Source organism: Aspergillus pseudotamarii (assembly GCF_009193445.1).
Source record: "Aspergillus pseudotamarii strain CBS 117625 unplaced genomic scaffold BDV38scaffold_17, whole genome shotgun sequence".
Taxonomy (NCBI): domain Eukaryota; kingdom Fungi; phylum Ascomycota; class Eurotiomycetes; order Eurotiales; family Aspergillaceae; genus Aspergillus; species Aspergillus pseudotamarii.
In genome coordinates this window covers 199,094-221,265 of record NW_022475031.1, presented here as the reverse complement: position 1 = coordinate 221,265, position 22,172 = coordinate 199,094, and the positions used below count along the sequence as shown (strand labels likewise).

Here is a 22,172-nt window from a genome sequence, read left to right as displayed (position 1 = left end):
TCCCCGCATGCGCCATTCGGCTAGAATACACCGTACTAGTACAGAGTATACTATCAAACTTTCATCACTGGCAGATAAATGATACATCCTCCTTCTGGAACTTGCAACGTCACACAGACGCGAGTCATGTCATCACATCACATCACGTGGGCCGTTATTCCTCGACTGAGTCAATTTCGTACTGACGCCTGTCACATCGCAGCAACAATGATGGTTATCACTCCTCCGGGTGATGTACTTCATTCGAATCTTCTGTGGTGTTTCTGATCGCCTCAGGTGGCAGGGAATCGAAATGAACGCTTGCTAAATCAGTATGCACCGATTAAAAGCCTCGAGTATGGAACTGCTCACACCTTGAATCCTTCCACTGTTTGTGTCGGCTCTTTAGCCTGCTGATCGACCGCGTGCGACTCAAAAGTTTGTGGTTCATCGTGGTGGATCTCCTCGGCGTCTCGAGTGCCGGTAGACGCACGGCGACTTCTCAGCGCACTATTGGAGTCGACATCGTTAACTTTTGTCTAGTACCGCTCCCCAGGGTGTCACAAGCTTACGCTTGATAGCTACGCATAGCATGTATCCTTTCCTCGATGGAGGATGCGATTTCGTTGTCTTCGTGTGAGTAAATGTAGGACATGGTGACTTATTTGCTTGCATTATACATTGGAATATAAAATATCCGAGTCATCACAGTGGGAGTGCATGGCTTTATCATACCGTCTTCAGGTTACCCGGTGCAGCAGAGGGCCGGTCTCATGACCATGACAACGTTCCAGGCTGAGTTCAATTCTGTACTACCCTTGGATGACAGGAAATATCATTACCCTTGCAGGGGTCATTGGAGCGGGCCTGCATGGGAATTGCTTCATCGCTGGCTCATAGTGGTCTGACGCACGTATTTTGAGTATCGGGACGAGGTCAAACTGGAACTTTAACCATGGTTCATCACACATTAGAACTTGTCATAGGCTGACCTCATTCTTGTTGTTAAGCCTATTGCGCCAGGTGTACACCAATCACAGCATGTCGATGGGCAAAATGTCAGGCTCACGCTAGGCGCACCAAACATGCCCCAGATTGATGACTTCTGAGGCTTCAGGAATCATATAGCTTGAATTAAGAGGCCAGAATGTGGAACTATATTAATAATCAAGTCAGTGTGGCCGAGTGGTTAAGGCGATAGACTAGAAATCTATTGGGTTCGCCCGCACAGGTTCAAATCCTGTCGCTGACGAGATCTTTTTTGTCGACTTTCCCTTTCCCTCCAGGGAAAAACTTGACGCGTTTACCCTTGCATTGAGCACTGTTTTATTCTCTTTGGTGGGATTTTTGTAATGATAACACCCTTTGGCTGGAGTTTTGCCTTCGAATGGCAAGAGGTTGAAAAACTACCGGAAAGAAGCTCACCACCATCAACTTGACACTACAGGATACTGTATACGAGTGTTAAAGCAGCCCTCTCTGTACAACAATGCCATAATCCTGCAATCAAAGGCAAGCCATTTAGCTTCATGGCTGAAAACAATATCATAGCCTAAACCGATCTGAACCGACCTTCAACCCAACTATATAGCCTGTTCTATCTAGGATCCAAACCCGGCCACTACATATTTGCCATTTATGACAAAAGAGTATCATTTGCCCTACTCTTGTTGCCGTTCTAATCGTTTTCCTTGTTCCCTTGTCAGCTAGCTTTTGCAGCCCCCTGCCGCAGTCAATTCTACAGCATGTGAGATCAGAAGATGTAGTATACGTAACAGTGAGAAAGCGACATGATAGTAATGTCTGAAGTTTATAAGAGCTAAACCTAGTTGAGCTTAAGAAGAAGTAGCATAGAGCGCAAGTTCTTATCTCAAGGGTGAAGGTCTGCAAGGGACGGTGGAGGTTAACATTGTGTGGGAGATAGGGGATCGAGAATGGCAGAGGCAATAGACCCATTGACTCTATGTTATCGGCCCTACCGAAGATTTTGCTTAGAAAGACGATAATGGACATGAAAGACAAAAGGTTAGCTGGCCTCTCGTACACTACTCTTGATCTAGAGGGCGGTGTTCAGCGACCACGTCAACAGTCCTGTCGTCTCGATCTAAGTACTCTGTACTGTACACAAACAGGATGTAGGAAATAATGTAGCCAGTGATTCAACCACAATTACTCCGTACTCCGTAGTGAACTCCGCACTAGTAAACCGGAATCTAGGGACTCTGCCGGTTCTATCATCAAACGGCAAAAAAGAACGTCAGCGACAGGATTTGAACCTGTGCGGGCGAACCCAATAGATTTCTAGTCTATCGCCTTAACCACTCGGCCACACTGACTTGATTGATGACTTTGTTTTTCTTATTTTGTTATGAGTAAAAAGGCTAATTTGAGTATGTTTACGACCACTACTAAACCTATAGATCTTGAACATGTTCCTGACAAGTTTTACGTTTGCACTCGAGTAGGTCAAAAAAGAAAAAAAAGCGCTATCTCGTCATCCCTGAAGTTAAATACGTCAAGATGTTTTAGAGAGGCATGCTTTGTTTAGGTACACCACTCTGCATTAACACAAACTAACAAGGGTATCACTTCGACGTATCTGATTTAAGTTACATCTAGAATGCTACCCAGGCGGCAACTATTAGCATGGCCATACCTGCTACATGCGGGCTGGCGCTGAACATAGACGCCGAACTCTCAGAGCCATTCTCCTCCTCATCGGGGTTCTCTTCCGTCACAACTTTTAAGCATGTCATCTGCGAAGAGGTTCTATCCACCAGGCTATTATTGCCCTTACCAACGAATACTGTCAACACCGGGGTGATCTTCCAGGCCTCTCGGTACATTGAAGCTGCCGTGTTGTTTCCCTGCATCATAAGATTGTATATCAGTCTAGGCTTCCAAGAAATATATTGGACCCTGGGGATGACGGGGCAACTTGAAATTAATATATATATCACGTACCACAGCAGTATTCTCCGTGATCAGGGCCAAACCATCAGATTTGGGCTTAACAGGCCAACAATCGGTCGAATTCTTCACGGTCGAAAGATTCCCAAACGAGGTAACGGTAAAGTTTCCTAGTCCCTTACCCTTACCCCCGAGATTCCCACACCCCTCAAATGTATTCCTTTCCAGCTCGCGCTCCAACGCCGCGCACACGCCCTCATTCGAAGTGGCATTGGTAACACTGCGCGCCCGCTCCGTAAGCGTATCGATACACTTTTGCTCAATGACGTCCGGACAAGTACCGCGTGCCGCCTGTACATCCGTGACGTTTCTATCCTTGCCTGTTTTTATGGGGCCGTCGAATTGTTTCTCAGGAGGGTCGTTGAAGGTTACAACACAGCCGCTTAAGCCGTTGACGTCGAGTGCAGACGGTGTTCCGAGGTAATATGCTGAATTGAACTCCCGCTTGCCCTCGTCGCCTTCCGAGACATTGACACCCTTGATCAGGGACAGGCCTTCGAGTGTTGAGGGGACGCTGGGGATGCGAGATAGACCGATGCCTAGAAATGTCTTGTCGCCGACTGTGCAGCGATCATGGATGTTTTCCTTGGGACATGAGACTTCATCGCAGCCTACGAGACTTTCGGACAGCTTGGTATCTTCAGCAATCCCATAGGTAATGAGGAATGGAAGGAGAAGAACAAGGCTGGTATGTCTCATGCGGGCCATGGTGTTGTCGCGTAACTATGGGATTGGTTATATTAGAAGTCAAAAGGGAAGACTTGAAGGGAAGAAGTCTGGTACTGAGAGCATCTCGCATCTGTCAGTGTCGGCATATATATATATATATATATATATATATATACTATGTAAGCTACGGAGGCTTATATTCATCTATGAAATGACATCAGGCGCAATTGTTGGCAACAGCGGAGAGCCTTGGCGTAAGGATGGCGGAGCACCAAATCGGGTACAGCCGCAGGGTGAGATTTGTTTAAACAGGTATCGATCAGCAGCACTTAGGGCTAGGCCGACATCATACGAGGCATCTGATACCAGTTGGGTTACATCTTCGAGGCAAGTACTCCGAGCTGGCATTGACATGTAAGCAATGCTATGGAATTAATGCATCCTTAGTACCATCGTGAGGGCCTGACAAGTGCTCTGATTGTTCCTTCCGCCACTTCCTTGATTTCGCCCCCGATTATGGAGAGAATAAACGAGTAGGAATAACCTGATTGAGCACCTTCGCGAGTGGTGAACAATACAGTTCGCCTCGGCAAATACTCGGATCGTCTGATTTGCTAGATAGATCGGAGGCTTCGGCATATTGCTGGCTATTATTCATGGCTTCATCTGTGGTCCGCTTAGCCGAGACGACTGAATAAGCATCACCTCATACGAGTGCGGGTTATAGAGCTGTATAATTGGGACAGCGGCTTACCTTCACTGCCACAGAGCTTCAACGAGGCGTACTTTTAACGCAGTCTGTAGTCGATCCACAGGACAAAAACTTGATGCACGAAATTGTGATAATCTGAGACTAGCGGATCCTTTTGGGGCCGGGCAATATCGGCCAAGAATTCGAACGGCCAAATCACATATCTCAAGTTCCGCCGGTTGCATACTTCTGTGGGGTCCAAATCCCCTGAAGACTGGAAAATACAATCACTTGGAGTAGCACTACGTCGAAGGGGTTCAAGACCTAGGCCAATAGGTCTGTTATACTTGGTGAATTGCACCAAAATGAATGGGAAAAGGCAATACACAGATGTGACATTAGTACTGACGCGCAGAAGAAGAATCTTGGCAGTTTGAAGCGCGTACTGAGTGATAGAGCCAGGAATTACTGCTTCACGCTAGTTATATTAAAAGTCCCTTGATTTATAATGGCCGATATAGTCTGCGTAATTGGAGCAATAATCTCTTGAGTGATTAGAGACGCAAGCTCTCGAACGCGCAGTATTTCAAACGTCAGCCATGTCTTTCGTTGCTGCAAATCGCATTATATCAGGAATCTTGGCCATAGTATTTTCGTAGGCATGATTTTCTGATACTCGGAAAATTGAATGATTATGAATAATCCAATCCTATCAAAACTGAGTGTCTGAGCGAAGTCTAATAGCCTTGCTGGTTAGATACCACTCACTCTCTTTCAATTTGTAGGATGTTGTTGGAAGACACTCGCTATTTCTCATTTTTACTAGGGAGCAAATAGCAAGCTTATTACGATCGATATAACTCCCGATGGACAAGTAAGCAAGATTAGGTCTCCTTTGCGATCACATTCTAATGCATTATTAGTCACCTTATCTTCCATTGGCAGCTGTAACAATACCGAGTGTCCAATCCGATCTGCTTCTGTACACCTTGGGATCGACCTTCTTGTGTTCAGGATCAATAGTTGTGGCATCGATTACGTATATTACCGTGAGGATAGTTCATTTCATGAACATTGGACCGAATTGTGAAGTGAGAATCATTGAAAAATTCGAAGATTATGCACAAGATATATATAAGGAAACCTATCCAATTCTAATAATCTGAATGAACCTCAGCAGAGATGAGCAAGAAATACGGCCGATGCCTTTCATCCTTCCATTCGGGATGCTCCTCAACGTCATGCTCCGAAGGAACCCAATCCTTTAATCCAGTCAGGACGAAGCCGTTCTGAAGCAAAGCAGTAACATAAGTCTCCACGGTTCGATGGTACTTTCTGACCCCATCAACACCGAGCCAGCTCGTCACGCGCGGACCTTCATCACTGTAGGTGTTTAAAGGCCAAATCTTTCTACCCACTCCTTCGCCATCTTCATTTGGTAGAACCTTCCAGTCAGGTTCCGGATTAACTGGGGCTGTACAGATGGGATGTTCCACTGAAAAGATTAACCTTCCCCCTTTCCTAGAGCCATCTTCAGGAACACCTTTCTTCAAACAAAGTCGGATTTGCCGAAGCAATTTCGAGAAATCTTCGATATAATGGAACGTCAACGAACTGTAGACTAAATCATATGAGTCCGTCTCAGATGTGCTGAAGGATATCGTCTCGAGATCATCGACTTCATAACATAGTGTCCCATAAGAAGGCAGAATATTCCCTTTCTCTTGCAGGTCTTTCTCGGACTCTTTAGCCGTCTCGATCATCTTTGTCGATACATCGATGCCTTTGACATGTTTGGCACCGTTTTTTCGAGCCCAGCGGGTGAACCAACCGTAACCACAACCTAGATCCAGAACCTCTTCGTTCTCAATGCCATGATGGCGTGGTTTGTTGTTCTTCAAGACCATCTCTTGCAACACCGGCCATTCGGGGGCTGCGTCGAAGCCATGTTGTGATCGAGGAAGTGTGCTGTATGCCTTGAAGAATTTGGGGTCATCGTAGATGTTTTGAGTTGGGGTTGAGGACATCTTGTAGTCTCTCTAGGAACGATAGGATAGGCTAGAATAACATTTGGCCTCGACTATGACCGAGGGTTATATATACGGTCGAGGAAGAAAAGGACTATTCCGAATCAGGTTCCCGACACGCTTACCGAATAAGGCAGTTAAACTTTAACTAATTAACGTAATTAGTACCTATTAATAGTCTCAGCAAAATCTTGAAGTCTGAGATGACCTTCAGAATAAGATGACACAGAGTTGTATTAATAGAAATCACAATATTCGAAGCATTCAACGGGGATATTCTCCATTCTTCAAACGGTAAGACCGACCCTAGAGTATTACATACTATCATCTTGAGCGAAGCTTCCCTGCTCCGCAACCAGCTGCTCCCACTGGATCCATTCGTTCGGGTCCATCTCGAAAGACAGGAGGTTAGGGAGGTCATAGAAGTCGAGAGCTGCCGCATCGGCGTGATTACCTCCGTGATTCAGAGATTGGATTCTGTCCTGGTCCATTGTTTCCCGAGTGGCAGGTTCAGGTGCTACCGCTTGAATCTGGGCCCTGAATGGTGACTCTATTGCCGGCCGTCGAGAGTGACCGATTGCATTGATATAATCGGGTATCAATGGTTCTGGAAGGCCGTCTGCCTTCAAGGCCGCAACGTGGTCGTCCCAAACCTCTAACGTCCACTTGCCTAGTGCTATATATACAGGCCCGGGGGATTCGTCAAACACCTGAGGGTAATACGAGAATACTGTTCCGATCAACCTCCATGCCTTATCAACGTCATTCCCTGTTTTTCGGTGCCGAACTTCGATGAGCACGTAGAGTATCACATTCCAGAGAACGCTTGTGCCAAAATGCCATTTATATTTTTCTAGACCATGGGCCCCTTCTTGCATGAAAATGACATATTCCAATAATTTCATAGCGTTAGCAAAGAATATGTTGCGCTCGCTTTGGGGCACTTTCATGGGATCGTTGGCGAATTGTCGTGGGTTATGCGCAAAGAGCTTCATTTTGCATATTGATGACCTGATCATGATTGATACAATAGTATGAAGCGAGTTCGACGGGTCACAATATCGCAGATACTTCACTTCCAGTCGATCCTCAATGTGGCTGATTATGTTGTCCTTTTTCATGATTGTGACATCCGGACTGGAGAGTGCCTCCCAGCGCAATTCACTAGGGCATGATGTTGAGAATTTACGCAAACTTCCCATAATCTCGTATTTGACCAAGCAAGGAGTAGTAGTAGTAATGCCGCGGCGTCCCAGTGGTGGGTCGACCATGTCAGGGTGGAGGTCCTCGTCTTCGACATTCAGAGGCATTTGGTTATCGCTGCAGGAAATATCCAGCGACGGTTTTGTCCCCAGCACATCGGCTAGGCGGAAGTCCACATAAACTAAATGCCACCAAAGTCGCCTTCGCATTTCCGTTTCGAATGGAGACAGCCCTAGAGTTGAGCTATCCCGATGGAGCCCCATTTTGCGCGCCAGTCGTATAGCGACGCCTGATAAAACGTATAGGGTATCACATTTGTAGCTTTTTCTTATACACGTCTTCGTGTGTGAGCTAGAAATCATATAAAGGTTTGGTAGCTACAACTTACCATGAATAATGCATATGCAGCAAGGGTTGTTGGACTGGACGTTGATAGGAACCCTGCATTTATTAAAGCTTGCCGAGCCGCGAGTCTATATCGGGAGTACATAACTGATTTCCGTACTCCAAACAGATGTTGGGATTCATCTTCTTTTAGGGCAGAGATTGTCGCAAGGTAGAAAGCAAAAATCATTGCCTCCAAGTCTGTGGGCATGCTTTGAGGATCACTCAACCCGTCGGTTGCTGAGATCCAGAATGTAGGCACATGTAAGATTTTTATCATAGGGTCAACTCGATCAAGATAGACTTCCTTTAACTTTGATAACATCTGGCGCGAGAGGTGAAGGTTTGCCAGGTTGTCGGGCTTATCAAATTGTTCAGGTTCGAAGAACAGCTCATTGTCTTGAGTGTTTGACTCGTCAATTGGATCACCAACCTCCGGATGGTGAAGCTAATGCATGATCAGCGAAAGAAGTGGGAAAGGCCAAGTGAAATACTTACTCCGTTTCCTAGGTTAGACCAAGGAGCACTAACACACTTTAGAAGCCATTACTTCATAAACTAAAGTAGTATCAAACATACCTGTCAAAGTATCTAGATGTGCCCTTATCAATGATAAGTCTTGGTTTAGTCTCTCCAAGGTTGGGGCGTTGGCTTGGAGGGACAGCATCCTCATCCACCTGAACATCAGGCTGCGATGCTGTTTCCGACTCCGAGTCATCAAAATCTCCCGATGGCTCAAACTTTGCACCGTAGGATTTCAACAATTCCTCGTATCGTTTTAACTTGGCATGGAGACTTTCTCTTGGAGGCTTTGTTCTTTTTCGCTTCCCGCGCACAGGAGGAATAAAGCTGCATTGCCTCTCGGCCTTGACACAATTGGAGCAGGGAGTGCAACGGTCGCATTTGACCTTGCGCTGCCGACAAGTCAAGCATGAGTAGGTCTTGCGATTAATGCCTGGCCCAAGATTCTCGGATACTGCAGATCTCTTCATTGTTCAAGTCACGATTAATGCGTGGGAAATATCCAAAGGGTGTGTAGTGATAGAGAGGTTGACTTTCTCGGGGCTCGGAAGTTGAAAATGCAACTTTTGTGCTCCGAGAAGCGAATCGGTATCGGCATAGCGAAGCAGCATTCTCATGCTCTTTAAATACTCACCCACCTGAACCCCAATAATTTCTCTATCATGTTCAAACTGTTCCGTGTCTATCATGGCTCAATCTTCACTAAACGGCGAGAAGCAACCTCCGACTAGTCGGGAGGATGGCAAGTCCAACGTAGAAGACATTGTCTATCCCAGAGGTCTCAAGCTTGCCCTATTGTTGATGTCCATTTTTGTTGGCATGTTCCTAGTTTCTCTGGTGCGTTAGCATTACCAAGGTGGCAAGCTTCCTATGGTTATAAATTGACTATCTTAGGACCGCCTCATTATCTCTACCGCTATTCCCCAGATAACTAACGAATTTAACTCAGCGGGGGATATTGGCTGGTATGGCACAGCGTACTTGCTCACTAATTGTGCCTTCCAGCTAGTTTTTGGAAAACTATACACCCTCTTCAGAGTCAAACCCATATTTCTAACATCCATCCTTCTGTTCGAAGCGGGCTCGGCCCTCTGCGGTGCCGCACCAAACTCGGTCGCTTTCATACTTGGCAGGGCAATCTCCGGTCTAGGAGGGGGAGGTATTCTCTCCGGCGTCGTAAGTTCTGGATCATACGTCCATCTATCTCTCACTGGCTTGCTCACCCAGGGGCACCTAGATTGTCGTCATCGTCTACGCTGTTCCGCTGCATAACCGCCCGAAGTACCAGGGCCTCTTTGGTGCAGTATTTGCTATCACTTCGGTGACCGGCCCACTGGTTGGCGGTGCCTTCACCACAAACGTCACTTGGAGATGGTGCTTTTACATCAACCTCCCCTTGGGAGGCGTGGTTACGGTACTCGTGTCCATCTTGCTCCAAGTACCTGACCGTTCGCACATTAGGATGCCCCTGAAAGACAAGCTCTGGCAGCTCAATATGATGGGCCTGGTTGCTCTCCTTCCAGGGGTTGTTTGCCTGTGTTTGGCCTTGCAATTGGGTGGTACCACATATGCTGTGAGTTTGGACCCTTCTGTTCATGGTGCTTCCCTGCCTCGATCCAGTAGAGCTGACCGCATCTAGTGGAGTGAGGGGCGTGTTGTAGCATTGCTTATACTTGCCTTTGTGCTTTTGATTGCCTTTGCCCTGATCCAGATCTGGAAGCCAGAACAGGCCATACTACCACCGCGTATCTTCACCCAGCGCAGTATCGCTTCCGGCTTCTGGGTGAGCTCCTGCCTCGGTGCACATATGAATCTCTTCGGTACGTCCATACTTTGAACGGAGAACACAATGGCCTTCTAACACCAGAAATGACAGTGTATTACCTACCCTTATGGTTTCAGGCCATTAAAGGTGTCTCGGCCGTCGATAGCGGCATCCACCTGCTCCCCATGCTAATCCCCGTTGTTGTGGCATCCGTAATCACTGGCCAATTAGTCTCCCGCATTGGCTATTACACACCCTTCATGATCTTCGGTGCATGCCTCACAGCGATTGGCACTGGATTACTCACTACCCTCGGAATTAGTACCTCGGAGGGCAAGTGGATAGGATTCCAGATCATATACGGGTTCGGCATCGGCTTCTGCTCCCAGACACCCAACATGGCCGCACAGACGGTCCTACCGCACAAGGATGTTGCCATTGGCGCATCTCTCATGTTCTTTGGTCAGCAGCTCTTCGGCGCCGTTTTCGCCTCTGTTGGCCAGAATGTGCTCTTGAACCAGTTAGCGTACCGTCTCGCTGGCATCCCTAGCATCAGCCCTCAGCTAATACAGAGTACCGGCGCCACCGAGTTCTTTAATCGCGTCCCATTTGAGGACCATGCCGTAGCTCAGGAGGCATATAACGACTCCCTACGCAAGTGCTTTCAGGTTGGTCTCATTATGGCTTGTCTTTCTGTGTTGGGTGCTTGTAGCATGGAGTGGTGCAGTGTGAAAAAGAACCTTCCGCCTAAAGAAAGAGATGGTCAACAGGCTTCTGAGGAAGGCAAGTGTGAAGGGAGCTTAAGAGGGAATGAACCATCGCAGGTTACACGCTCAGCAACATTGACCACAGAGGAAACGGCAGAGAAAAATACCAAGGGAACAACTGGGAGTGAGGATGTGAAGGACAAGATCGCCGCTTAAGCGGAGATCCACTGGAATTAGAGGAACTTATGCCGCTTGGAGTTTCAATATTATCAGGGTCGAGTAACAGGCGGGCTATTTTTGGCTGGACGAGTTAATGGAAGATGGAAAATAATCATTCAAGCTTGTATGGTAGTTATAAGTAGTATAGAAAACCCCACTCAAATAAAGTATTATTGAAAACTTATAGTTCTAGCCGTGGAATCAGGAGCATGACATGGCAGAATGCCCCGATGAAGACAAATGGATATCAAAAAGCTAATGTCGCATCGCAATTCACAGGCTAATCAACTTCATCCTTCTCTTGCAAGAACTGGACAACAGCTACTCGAACATTAGTAGGTCTTACGCAGAAGAGCTGCAAGGTACCAACTTACCCTGTCTGAATTCCTCAGGCCGTTCCTGAACAATCCAGTGTCCACAATCTATATTCACAATGCGCGATAGAGGGAAGAAGGACGTAATAACGGGGAACGAGCTTTCTGGTATATAATGACTCTGCAGGGCTCGAAGGAACAACGCGGGTTTGGGGAACTGAACAGGTTTGTCCTTGTGTGGAAAATCCCCCAGTGGACCGATAGCAGTCGTCAGGATATCTAAAGGTACACGAAGCTTCAGATGCGGGGAATCCCGTTCTCGAACAAAATTACTCAGTAACCATAATCGCACGGATGGAGACTAGTTGCAATTGTTAGAAAAGAAGATCTCGTTTCGGGACAACAGGTTAGTGTAGCACATACCTCCTCATGTTTGCTCAAGATCTTGTCCCCTTCTTGATGGCTTTTGACTCGTGCGTCCTGTACTTCTTCCATAGCTCTGAGATATCTCGGGAACTCTTCCGTCAAGCCTAGGTGGATGGGACAGTTGTCGATAGCGACGACCTTGGATATCAGGTCCGGCGACTGAAGGGCAAGCGTTAAGGCGGTTTTGGCTCCCCTAAGGAAGAAATTTAATATGTGGTTGGAATGCATGAATGAGGCAACCGGCTGAAGTTGGTTCCTTACATCGAATGACCAATCAATGTGGCATTATTCAGTGCGTGGGTTGTGATGAAATGTTCAACGTCTATTGCCATTTCCATATAGTCATGCTTCAGGTGGTGACCGGAATCTCCATGGTTTCGAAGATCCTAAATATCCATCAATCATTTATATACCAGGCGTTAATCAGACGGTGAAACATACCAAACAGAAGACTTGTCGCGACAGATCCTGGGCAAGACTCCTGAAAAATAAGTTTGTGAGCGCTACACTGAAATAGTCGGCAGGTAACAGTCCACAATAGAGAGACATACTTGCCTACACCCCTGTTTTCGCGCTTGGACCCGAGAAACCCATGCAGGAATATTATTGGGTTCCGATTAGTTAAGTCTGATTGTGTACGGTTGGCATGTTTAGGAGCGTGCAATTCATATGCTAATGGGACCCTCGAAGCTCTCGTTCTTGCTGGCGTATGTATATACCTGATGTAGTTCCTGGCCTGTCTTGAAGTCATGGTCCATGGGGTATGCATGGATACTGGCACCGCACCTAGAGGAGAATGTACGGAGTATCAGACAGACCCACACACTAGTTAAAGTGAGTGATAGTTGTAATTGGCCGAGAAATTATATAGTAGATGACAATTCGCGGTGGTCAATATGTCAGACTCGGACCGGATACCTGGAGTCTTAGACTCGGGTACTTGACCCGGGAAGGTTGAGCCTTTGCCGACACAAGTTGATGGTTGACTCCACTCAGTGCCGATAGTGGAGAAGATCAGGGTTTGCTGAACCAGTGACCGCGTCAGGTATAGCGTAGGGCGTGGGTAAAGAAAGCAGACTCTTATTTTTTGCGCCCTACGCTATACCTTTTGCATTATTAATTCGATGGGTCTGACTATCACACTAAGAAAAAAAAGCTCTTTTTTTCTTTACTCCGTACGTCGTATTCTTTTACCCGCCCTCTCAGAACTTTTTCAGATTTATCTTTGTTCGAGTGTGTAGCCTGTAGTCCGTAGATCGTACTCGACTAGTATAAGCAACGCCAGCTCTGTCTACTGGGATATCAAATGAACATATTGAGTTCTGTATTTATAAGCAGTTGCGATGTTGTTCATGGTGTCATAATGGCTAAATACTATTAGTCCACCATGTCCTGTGACTCTTATTTCTCTAGCGGCCACAGCGAACTCGGAACGAAGGCCGAGTTCTCCACCCCGTTTTTCTCGGGCTCCTGAGAAATAAAATAGGGAGTAGAGCCTGGAACAACTCTGAAAGACGAAGTGCGTGACCAGGTTCAGATGCAAGATGGACGCACAACCGGATTCTGAGTTGCGCAAGACTTGCGATAGTCCAAATGTCTTTCCAAAGAACCCTTTGAGACCGTCAATCTCGCGGAAGAGTATGGTGCGTCCGTATGACTTTTCTCCGGTAAGTCATAGATTTTCTTCGAATCTAAGCCTAGTAATATCACAATTCAGGTTTAGGTCATTTCTAGAAGGAGAGAGTAAATTAACTTGTACCGTACCTCAAGGCTCGCAAACTTCACATCGTCGTTGCAGGGATATACTTCGTCTTCAACAGCTCCCTAGGTTCTTCCCTACCATCGGGTGCTCATGATGCTATTGCCGACTATTTCCATATCCCACAAGATGACTTGAAGATGGTGCTCCCAACTTCACTCTACATGGCCGGGTTTGCCATCGGCCCTCTCATCTTTGGCCCCTTGAGCGAACGCTTTGGCCGGAGACCCATCTTGGTTACAACGTTTGCAATATATAATCTCTTTACCATGGCATGTGCATTGGCCCCAACCTTTCCAGCTCTTCTGATCTTCCGCTTTCTTTGTGGTCTGGGAGGTTCAGCACCGAACGCAGTACTGGGCGGCCTATTCTCCGACATATACAACGATCCTCACCAGCGTGGAATGGTGATGTCGATATTTATGTTCGCAACGACATTTCCCCCTCTCTTGGGACCTATCATTTCTGGGTTTATCTCCACTGTATCTTGGAGATGGACATTCTGGGCAGGCTTTATCATCGGAGGTGTTGGTTTTCCTCTCGTCCTTGTAATGCCTGAGACGTATATGCCAGTTTTATCTCGGAAACACGAAAAGGCTTTGGGTCAAAGCCAAATCGACTCGGAAGCAGCCAAACCTCACCTGCACGAACCCAAACTGTCGGATAGCATTGGCGTCGTCCTCAGTCGTCCCTTCACCATGATCGTTCGGGAGCCGATTGTGTTCTGTTGTTCGATGTACTTGGCTTTGATCTACTCCATATTGTATTTGTTCTTCCAAGCATACCCCATCGTTTTCCAAGGTACGCACATCTTCATGGTCGAACCTTTCAGAAATTGTCGCTAATAGCAGTCTGTCTCCAGGGTTATACGGGATGACACCAGGCGTGGCAGGTTTGGCCTTTCTTCCAAGTACGTTACATCCACCATCCACACTCCAGAAGATGCAAACCCTAACAGTATCTACAGTTCTGCCGGGGTCAATCCTTGCCTTTGTGCTTTTCTGCCTGTACAGCTCGTATCACACCAAAGCCTTGAAAAACGGCTTAGCATGGGCGAAAGTGGAAGAGTATCGCCGTCTACCACTCGCCTGCGTCGCAGCGCCCGCAATTCCCATTGCGCTCTTCTGGCTCGGATGGTCGTCAAGATCTTCTATTCACCCTGTCATGCCCATGATGTCTGGGGTTTTTTTCGGATTCGGCTATCTTTTGATCTTCATCGCGCTTCTTAATTACCTTACCGATGCTTACAAGCAATATTCGGCATCGGCAGCGGCAGCGGCAAGTACATTACGGTCCATCTTTGCCGTGTGTCTTCCCCTGGCCACTACGCCCATGTATACCAAATTAGGTATTAATTGGGCTAGCTCGTTATTGGGATTCTTTGCCATAGCGATGGCTGTCATTCCTTTTGTGTTCATCAAGTATGGAAGTTGGATCCGTGAAAATAGCAAATTCGCCCAAAGAGCGGCGCAGCGATATACTACCTCATGAAGGGATGAAAGGGTTCACGAGTAATGAATATTTGGGCATTTAGCGCTTAGACATAGACTAAAAGTTTGCTTTCTTGAATCATAGTTCGGAAATGAAATTAATTACATAATTTAATCAATCCAACCCACTTTTCTTCTCTTTTTATTACAAACGCGCTAGGACCAGGAACCCAAGACATCCCGCAGCTCCTATCAAGTAGCCCAGTAAGGCCTTTGAAATAGGACCCACGAAGGCATGGACCATCATCCCCTCCCCCACAGACCGGAATCCCCAAGCTGGTCAACCGTGGGAACGTTGGGTCCTCTAGATACAAGCACCCGTCGTATGTCTAGCGCCATGTCTTTAAATTCTTGAGTTAACAAGGGTTTGCTAGTGGTTGACCCGTTTGATTTATTGGGACCTCCCGCCAACACTTATCCGTTTGACACTGTTGATGTTTCCGTTGCCTCTCCAGAGGATGTGCACACAGAACCTGATCCTCATCCTATCTTTGCAAATGGAGAGTTATTGTTTCCTCATGGGGATATCATGAATTACCCATTCTCTAGCGCTCTTGACCCCGTTGCGTCTTATCCTTCCGATGTGACCTCCGCTAGTCAATCTGTACTACTAAATGGCGAAACTAGCTTGTTTACAGAAGACTACATCCACAGCAACGAGAAACGGGAGGGAGCTACTGCAGACCGGACAGGCACCATTCAACACTGATTTTCTGGAGGGGCAACGAAGTCTCCCTGCCGCAGGAGCAAATACATGATCAACAAACATAAAACACGGGCTGTGCCAATGTTCATCCCGGACAAGTACCAGCTCCTCAGACCCCCTCAGGCGCTGGCAAAAATCGCACCCAGAAGACGAACCTGCTCCATTTTCTGCCATCAGGGATGCGGCTCAGCATTTGTGGTCCAAGTCGCTAGAAAGCCAAGGCTTCGCGGCAGTTGAACATTAGCAAGGCATATCCAATCCCGGATTTGTCAACGCTTTCCAAACATACCGTCAATCAGGATCCCGAGCCGCTTCGACGACCAGTGCTGAGAGTGGTGTGACTGCTTCCTCTCGACAGTCAGCTCTGGCAGATCAAGCGGCAGCAACGAATCCTCCCCGGAATAAGACCAATGATCGTGTTAGAAAGACGAAGCCTCGTGAGAAGAAAGACAAATCAGCCACAAAAGATAGTCCTCGATTATTCTGCTGCAGATTTTGTTGCGATCGATTCAAGAGCAAATATGACTGGATGCGACACGAGAAGTCGCTTCCCTTAAACCTCGTAACCTGGGTATGCATGCCATTTGGTGGAGCAGTGGTGTTGCCATCAACAGGCCGAGTACACTGTGTCTATTGTAGCATGTTGGATCCCACGGCTGAGCATCTCACACAACACAATCATGGGGCTTGTGACGGCCAACAACGCAAGTTTCGACGCAAGGACCACGTGGTTCAACATCTACGCCTTGTTCATCGCATCGATACGCTCCCGATCATCAGTGAATGGAAAGTAGAAGCCACCAACTTCACTTCTCGCTGTGGTTTCTGTGCTCGCCAGATGACGACGTGGTCTCAAAGATGCGACCATTTAGCATTGAATTTTCGCAATGGCTCGACAATGGCTGACTGGCAAGGTGATCATGGATTCCCCGAATCGATTGCAGCCCAAATTACCCATGCCGTGCCTCCCTATTTGATTGACCTCGAGTCACGAACCATGGTGCCCTTCTCCGCTACTAATAGTCATGCTAAGGATCATTTCTCTCAGATGTTGTCACGGGCTGCCTTTCAGAGTGACACCAATGTTGGCGGTGGTGTTCACCAGGAGAGGTCGGAGTTACCTGATTTATTAGGTCACCTCCAGGTGTAGGACTCTGGTTTTAATTCGTATACGCAAGCTCTGACGCGGCACTTGAGCCACTATACAGAAAAACAGACACGCCTCAGTATTGTTCCTACTGATGAAATATTCTAACAGGAAGCACGGCGTCATATGTTTGATTCTGAAGATCCCTAGAATCAGACCATTGTAGACCACCTCCAATAGCTGGCTGCTTTTCGAGAAGAACAGGGCTCCTCCACGGCCTGACCAGTTCGTGTTCGCATCCTACTCAATTGAATCGTTCCTGATGCAGCAGACGCTAAACTGTATATTTGCAACTATTCGGCCTCTTCCAAACAGGATATACATTAGCCACACTCCCACCCTAATTTCGTATTTATCTAGCCAGACCCTAACATGTCTCACTCAATCGTACATTTTCTTAAATTACCCTCAACTTAAAACCGACCAGGTACCATAATCAGCAACTATTGAGGTATGCCATGCAAATACGCATCTTGGCAATCCCCGATGAGTCATTCTCACGACCTCTTCACCGAAATGCTCTAGACTTCCAACAGAAGACGAAGAAAGGCTTGGAAAACCCCTACTTGGGCGTTTATCGCGGGATATTTATTGGAGGATAACTTAATGACTCTTGCAAGCCCACTTACTCCACATTTCGGACTGGTCTCTCAGCTCCCCGGATGGAAGAAGTGGGTCAAAGTCACTCAGACTCAGAGGGCGTGAAAACACGCCCTACACCAAATGTGGGCCCGCATACTACTTATCTACACAACTCGTATATGCCTTAGTTCTATGTGACCTCGTAACTGGGATATCCTGAGTGGTAGTCAAATCCTTGTTGTCTTGGCGTCGGATAACGAGCTATAAATATGTGATCCTGCAGTACCGGGGGAGTGTCCATTCTTCTCAAGTGTACAGCTCCCAAGCATCCCTCATAACTACAACTACTACACATCATGGCTCCCTCCGCCATTGAGTCACGGAATACCAAACCTGAAGCCCCTGCCTTCCCCGAGAAACAAACCGTGCAGCCCCTCGACGCCTCCAAACTGACCTATACCTATACTACCAATCCTCGCGATGTTCCCGACGAAGCAACAGCCAATTCCGGCGACGAGACCATCTGCACCGACCACATGGTCGTCGCAACCTGGAAGGCCTCTACAGGCTGGTCAGACCCAGAACTAAAGCCCTACGGTCCATTGAATCTCATGCCCACAGCCTCCTGCTTACACTATGCCACCGAATGCTTCGAGGGACTCAAGGTATACCGCGGCTACGACGGTAAGCTCCGGGTCTTCCGCCCAGATCGCAACGCCGCCCGTCTGAATATGTCCGCGAGTCGTATCGCCCTGCCACAAGCCGATCCCGACGAGATAACAAAGCTCATCTACGCCCTCCTCGAGGTCGATGGCGCGAAATGGCTCCCTAAGGAGAGAGCCGGAAGCTTCCTGTACTTGAGGCCGACACTCATCGGCACCCAGCCGACTATTGGTCTTGTGAAGCCTAAACAGGCGGTCTTGTACATTATCTTGAGCTATATGCCTCGACAAGATACTCCGCCTGGTGGAATGAGGCTTCTAACTTCCCCAGAAGATATGGTACGTTCTTGGGTTGGTGGATTCGGCTACGCCAAGGTCGGTGCGAATTATGGACCGTCAGTACTTGCCACGCAAGATGCCATGCAACGCGGCTTTCACCAAATCCTCTGGCTATACGGTGATCAGGGTGAGTGTACAGAGGCGGGTGGTAGTAATTTCTTTGTGGTCTGGCGCCGTAAGGATGGCAAGAAGGAGATTATCACGGCGCCGTTAGATGACCGTCTCATTCTGGATGGTGTGACCCGACGCAGCTGCTTGGAGCTGGCAAAGGAAAGGCTCAGTGATGAGTTTGAAGTCACCGAGCGCAAGTACACTATCGGTGAGCTAATCGAGGCCGAGGCCGAAGGCCGACTGCTGGAATCTTTTGCTGCGGGCACAGCGGTAAGTTGTTTTCTCACTAGTTAGGTGTGATTAAAAATTGTTCTGGCGCTCACATTGATCTAGTGGTTTGTTACCTCTGTATCGGCGATTCGGCACCGCGAGCATGATATCGCTATCCCTACGGGACCTGATGGTGGCCCTGGGCAGGTCACTGATAAGATCAAGGGCTGGCTGAGCGACATTATGTATGGGCGTACCGAGCATGAGTGGGGTATTGTGGTCTCAGAGAGGGAATAAACGATGGGATGATGTTCTTTTTACCATAATACGAGCTCTAGATGAGTCACGCTTAACCTACGATACACATTTTCCTTTTGTTTCCAAAACCTTTTGAGACGTATGTTGAAGAAGACAGTATATCGGGGGCGGTAGAAATGCTGTATAGTCCTATGTATACCCTTATATGAAGAACGCTCAAACAATCCTGGTTGAAGCGGAGAGTTGGAATGAAGCCCTAACCATACAGCGGGGACTATCATCACCTTCTATACTAGATACATAAGATAATTCTTCAACCTCTCCTCATATGGACAGTATATTTACATTCCCGGTGTAGTTGGTACTTTTTGACCTATGCTCAGGTTAGAAAGTCTATCGCCGAATATTTATCAAGCTGAGTACGCTGCAATTAGATAGTTATATTGCTCTATCTCCGCCCAAATTAAGTGTCCTTGCCCTCGTGCTCGTTGTCTTCCGAATCCTCTTTATTGTAAAAGCTTTCGAGAGGGGGCTTGACAACCTTATATTTGCCCTTAACGATCTTGAGATTTTCCCTGGATACGCTCTAGATATATGTCGAAGTCCAGTTCAGCTCCGTGCTCGTCTTCTCTCCTGCCGTACTGCTGAATTATTCTATACCTCTCTTGGATTTTATAAGCCCAAGGGATCCGGCTGAGCCCTTCAAGAGTTGGCCAAACATTACTAACTGCTTAAGTTCCTTGTTTTTGCTGTCCGAGCGAGAGGACAGCAGGTTGGGGGAAAGTTGAAACAGTCACGGTTCAGGTTGTTTAGCACTCAAGTTAGATTGCTAGAGAGTTTACGGAGTAAAGCATAAATATAGCTTACTCAGCTTGATACAGCCAATTATTCCCGCCACTCTGCATAGCTTTGTAGATCTATCTATAGTTAATGATACGAGAAAATTCCTTCACTAGATTCTTTATATTTATATAAATCTACAGGGCTGGCCGGACCCAATGCGGCTAGCGGCATATGGCTGCCTCAGGCGACGGGGCATGCATTTAATGCTTGGCTGCCGGAGAACATGTGAAAGACGAACTCACCATCCGATAAAGGACCGCGAGGCTCTGGAATTCCTCGACCCGAGCTGACTCTGGCCAGCGCCGCTTGCTGTCAGTCCCTTTCAACCGCACCCTGCAGTTGTTGCATCAGTCTAGGGGATGGCCACATGAAAAGTACTGTGATCGCACGACAACATCGCCGTTGAAACATGGAAAAATTCACCCAGTTCCGAGATCGAGGTGTGTGTGTGCATCTCGTGAAATCGCTGGCCCCCTGTAATCGGTCAGGCTAACTAGGAGTGGGACCGTCTAGGGTCGGGAATTGCGCCTTTCCTTCCTATTCCACCGCAACCCGCCGGCTTTCAGCTACCGTTACGCGTCTTCCTCTTCTTTTTCCGGCTTCCGCTGTTTATCTTCGTCTGTGTCAGCTACTTCCTCGTGCTACAATGGCTTCCGATTGGATCGCTAGGGAAGAAGGCATCTTTGTGGTGTATTCTCGGGGTGCCCAGCATATGGTGGATTGATCTTCAAGTGGACGGTGTGAGGAAAGGGTGAGTCGAGTGGAGGCTACGTCACCGAACCTACAGGGCTAAGAACCGGTCCCAGATCCCTCTCGAAGCAACACCAAGCGCGTCTTCCCGGCCCGGGCTCCGTCATTGCCTCCTCGTTTACATCTCCCATCGACGCAGTCTACCTGGCCGCCATATTTGACCCTGTCTTCACCGCGTCCTACCCGAACTCGCGGAAGGTCGAACAGATCTCCCTCTTCCAGGCGATCCTGCGTGCATTCGCCGCCCCGCAAGCCAGCCCACCCCCGAAGGCACGCTTGGTGGATCTTGCGACCTTGGTCAAGAAATACCCCGGGCGACCCGTTGTTACGTTCCCCGAATGCACGACCACCAACGCGCGGGGCATTCTGCCTCCCAGTCCTTCGCTGCTGAGCGTGGCCCCGCAGACTAAGATCTATCCTGTTAGCCTGCGGTATACCCCGGCTGACGTAGTGACGCCCCTTCCCGGGAGTTATGTGAGTTTCTTGTGGACGCTGCTCAGCAAACCCACGCACTGTATCCGGGTGCGCATTGCCGAGGGGGTGGTGAGTGGCAGTGATGGAGAGGGCGGTTCCACTACGCGGAAGTCTACGTATGACACCAACTATTTGGATACACTGGACAAGGATAGTGCGTATGGGTCCCTGGACACGGAGGATGCGGAGTTGACGCGGGCTGAGAGGGCCCTGTTGGACAATGTGGCCGATTCTCTGGCGCGTTTGGGGAGAGTCAAACGGGTTGGCTTGGGCGTTCCGGAGAAGAAGGATTTTGTCCGAATGTGGACGAAGACCCGACGAACATGGTGATGAAATTGTATATTCTGAGGTAGCAACCTAGGGGGGAATATATCCCCGGTAGGTTGAGTCTATACTAGCTTTCGAACCAGCAAACAATGACTAGAACAAGGGAAAGAGAAAGAAAACAGAAAACAGAGAACAGACCAGCAGGTGAGACAGCACCCTTGCCGGTGCGCCAACGAAGAAGCATAGAGAGAGAGTGTGTGTGTGTGGACGCGAGAAGTTATTCTCGACCGACCGGATCTCCCCGACGACCCCTGCATGATAGCGCCAATAAAAGCTTGTAGACGATGCTCTCGACTATCGTATACTCAACGATGTGAAACAACTCATGCAAGGCTAGGACTAGGGGTTCCGCCATCACCTGACACTCTCCACGCTGGTCACTAGTAGTAGTAATAGGACTCCATCGTCGCTATTCTATTATAAAAGGACCTAAGGCAGCCCTAGTCTGCCCTTAAACAATGAACTTTGGCCCCCACTCTCCAAGAGAAACGAGGCTGAGCTGCAGATCCAACAAACCCCCCCCCCCCCCCGCTAAATAAAACCCGCTACAAAATGACATTCTAATAAGCAAGCTCCGCCCCCGTAAGGCTTAATTTCTACGTCCCGATTCACACTCTCCCCATGGATTGATCTGCCAC

At 48.0% G+C, this 22,172-nt stretch overlaps 11 protein-coding genes and 2 non-coding genes across 13 annotated transcripts; 6 read left to right on the top strand and 7 right to left on the bottom strand.

Moving 5' to 3' along the window:
• Positions 1-217: 217 nt before the first annotated feature.
• BDV38DRAFT_281326 (uncharacterized protein) lies at positions 218-634 on the bottom strand (the record flags this gene model as incomplete). The annotated part of the gene is made up of 3 exons (XM_032059515.1): positions 218-299; positions 352-489; positions 552-634. 3 exons carry the CDS (start codon positions 632-634, stop codon positions 218-220), a joined length of 303 nt encoding a protein of 100 aa, XP_031915222.1.
• A 516-nt stretch (positions 635-1,150) lies between these two features.
• BDV38DRAFT_t102 lies at positions 1,151-1,231 on the top strand. Its single transcript has one exon. It is a non-coding gene; the product is annotated as a tRNA-Ser (tRNA).
• A 1,003-nt stretch (positions 1,232-2,234) lies between these two features.
• Positions 2,235-2,315, bottom strand: BDV38DRAFT_t101. The gene has a single exon. It is a non-coding gene; the product is annotated as a tRNA-Ser (tRNA).
• A 245-nt stretch (positions 2,316-2,560) lies between these two features.
• On the bottom strand, positions 2,561-3,753 carry BDV38DRAFT_53989 (uncharacterized protein). Its single transcript, XM_032063514.1, has 2 exons — positions 2,944-3,753; positions 2,561-2,846 (listed from the first exon to the last, which is right to left on the bottom strand). The coding sequence occupies exons 1-2, from the start codon at positions 3,655-3,657 to the stop codon at positions 2,595-2,597; spliced, it is 966 nt and encodes a 321-aa protein (XP_031915221.1). The 5' UTR covers positions 3,658-3,753; the 3' UTR covers positions 2,561-2,594.
• A 1,294-nt stretch (positions 3,754-5,047) lies between these two features.
• BDV38DRAFT_242900 (uncharacterized protein) lies at positions 5,048-5,419 on the bottom strand. Its single transcript, XM_032054159.1, has one exon. The coding sequence runs from the start codon at positions 5,339-5,341 to the stop codon at positions 5,132-5,134; it is 210 nt and encodes a 69-aa protein (XP_031915220.1). The 5' UTR covers positions 5,342-5,419; the 3' UTR covers positions 5,048-5,131.
• Positions 5,420-6,450, bottom strand: BDV38DRAFT_242899 (class I SAM-dependent methyltransferase). The gene has a single exon (XM_032054158.1). It carries the CDS (start codon positions 6,334-6,336, stop codon positions 5,464-5,466), a length of 873 nt encoding a protein of 290 aa, XP_031915219.1. The 5' UTR covers positions 6,337-6,450; the 3' UTR covers positions 5,420-5,463.
• Positions 6,451-6,650: 200 nt separating this feature from the next.
• BDV38DRAFT_291555 (putative C6 transcription factor) lies at positions 6,651-9,340 on the bottom strand (the record flags this gene model as incomplete). The annotated part of the gene is made up of 4 exons (XM_032061771.1): positions 8,503-9,340; positions 8,422-8,449; positions 7,928-8,314; positions 6,651-7,877 (listed from the first exon to the last, which is right to left on the bottom strand). The coding sequence occupies exons 1-4, from the start codon at positions 8,913-8,915 to the stop codon at positions 6,651-6,653; spliced, it is 2,055 nt and encodes a 684-aa protein (XP_031915218.1). The 5' UTR covers positions 8,916-9,340.
• BDV38DRAFT_281322 (MDR family MFS transporter) lies at positions 9,133-11,133 on the top strand (the record flags this gene model as incomplete). The annotated part of the gene is made up of 5 exons (XM_032059514.1): positions 9,133-9,282; positions 9,340-9,621; positions 9,683-10,018; positions 10,085-10,265; positions 10,322-11,133. The coding sequence occupies 5 exons, from the start codon at positions 9,133-9,135 to the stop codon at positions 11,131-11,133; spliced, it is 1,761 nt and encodes a 586-aa protein (XP_031915217.1).
• A 155-nt stretch (positions 11,134-11,288) lies between these two features.
• Positions 11,289-12,720, bottom strand: BDV38DRAFT_242896 (putative alpha/beta hydrolase). Its single transcript, XM_032054157.1, has 6 exons — positions 12,428-12,720; positions 12,318-12,357; positions 12,138-12,262; positions 11,874-12,069; positions 11,511-11,811; positions 11,289-11,457 (listed from the first exon to the last, which is right to left on the bottom strand). The coding sequence occupies exons 1-6, from the start codon at positions 12,643-12,645 to the stop codon at positions 11,417-11,419; spliced, it is 921 nt and encodes a 306-aa protein (XP_031915216.1). The 5' UTR covers positions 12,646-12,720; the 3' UTR covers positions 11,289-11,416.
• Positions 12,721-13,420: 700 nt separating this feature from the next.
• BDV38DRAFT_281320 (MFS transporter) lies at positions 13,421-15,126 on the top strand (the record flags this gene model as incomplete). The annotated part of the gene is made up of 4 exons (XM_032059513.1): positions 13,421-13,543; positions 13,647-14,436; positions 14,498-14,545; positions 14,603-15,126. 4 exons carry the CDS (start codon positions 13,421-13,423, stop codon positions 15,124-15,126), a joined length of 1,485 nt encoding a protein of 494 aa, XP_031915215.1.
• A 234-nt stretch (positions 15,127-15,360) lies between these two features.
• Positions 15,361-17,086, top strand: BDV38DRAFT_291550 (uncharacterized protein; the record flags this gene model as incomplete). The annotated part of the gene is made up of 4 exons (XM_032061770.1): positions 15,361-15,448; positions 16,080-16,163; positions 16,194-16,927; positions 16,982-17,086. 4 exons carry the CDS (start codon positions 15,361-15,363, stop codon positions 17,084-17,086), a joined length of 1,011 nt encoding a protein of 336 aa, XP_031915214.1.
• A 789-nt stretch (positions 17,087-17,875) lies between these two features.
• On the top strand, positions 17,876-19,420 carry BDV38DRAFT_242892 (aminotransferase). Its single transcript, XM_032054156.1, has 2 exons — positions 17,876-18,942; positions 19,006-19,420. The coding sequence occupies exons 1-2, from the start codon at positions 17,917-17,919 to the stop codon at positions 19,177-19,179; spliced, it is 1,200 nt and encodes a 399-aa protein (XP_031915213.1). The 5' UTR covers positions 17,876-17,916; the 3' UTR covers positions 19,180-19,420.
• An 822-nt stretch (positions 19,421-20,242) lies between these two features.
• BDV38DRAFT_242891 (lysophosphatidic acid acyltransferase LOA1) lies at positions 20,243-21,817 on the top strand. Its single transcript, XM_032054155.1, has 3 exons — positions 20,243-20,423; positions 20,497-20,734; positions 20,790-21,817. Exons 1-3 carry the CDS (start codon positions 20,393-20,395, stop codon positions 21,535-21,537), a joined length of 1,017 nt encoding a protein of 338 aa, XP_031915212.1. The 5' UTR covers positions 20,243-20,392; the 3' UTR covers positions 21,538-21,817.
• Positions 21,818-22,172: the final 355 nt, after the last annotated feature.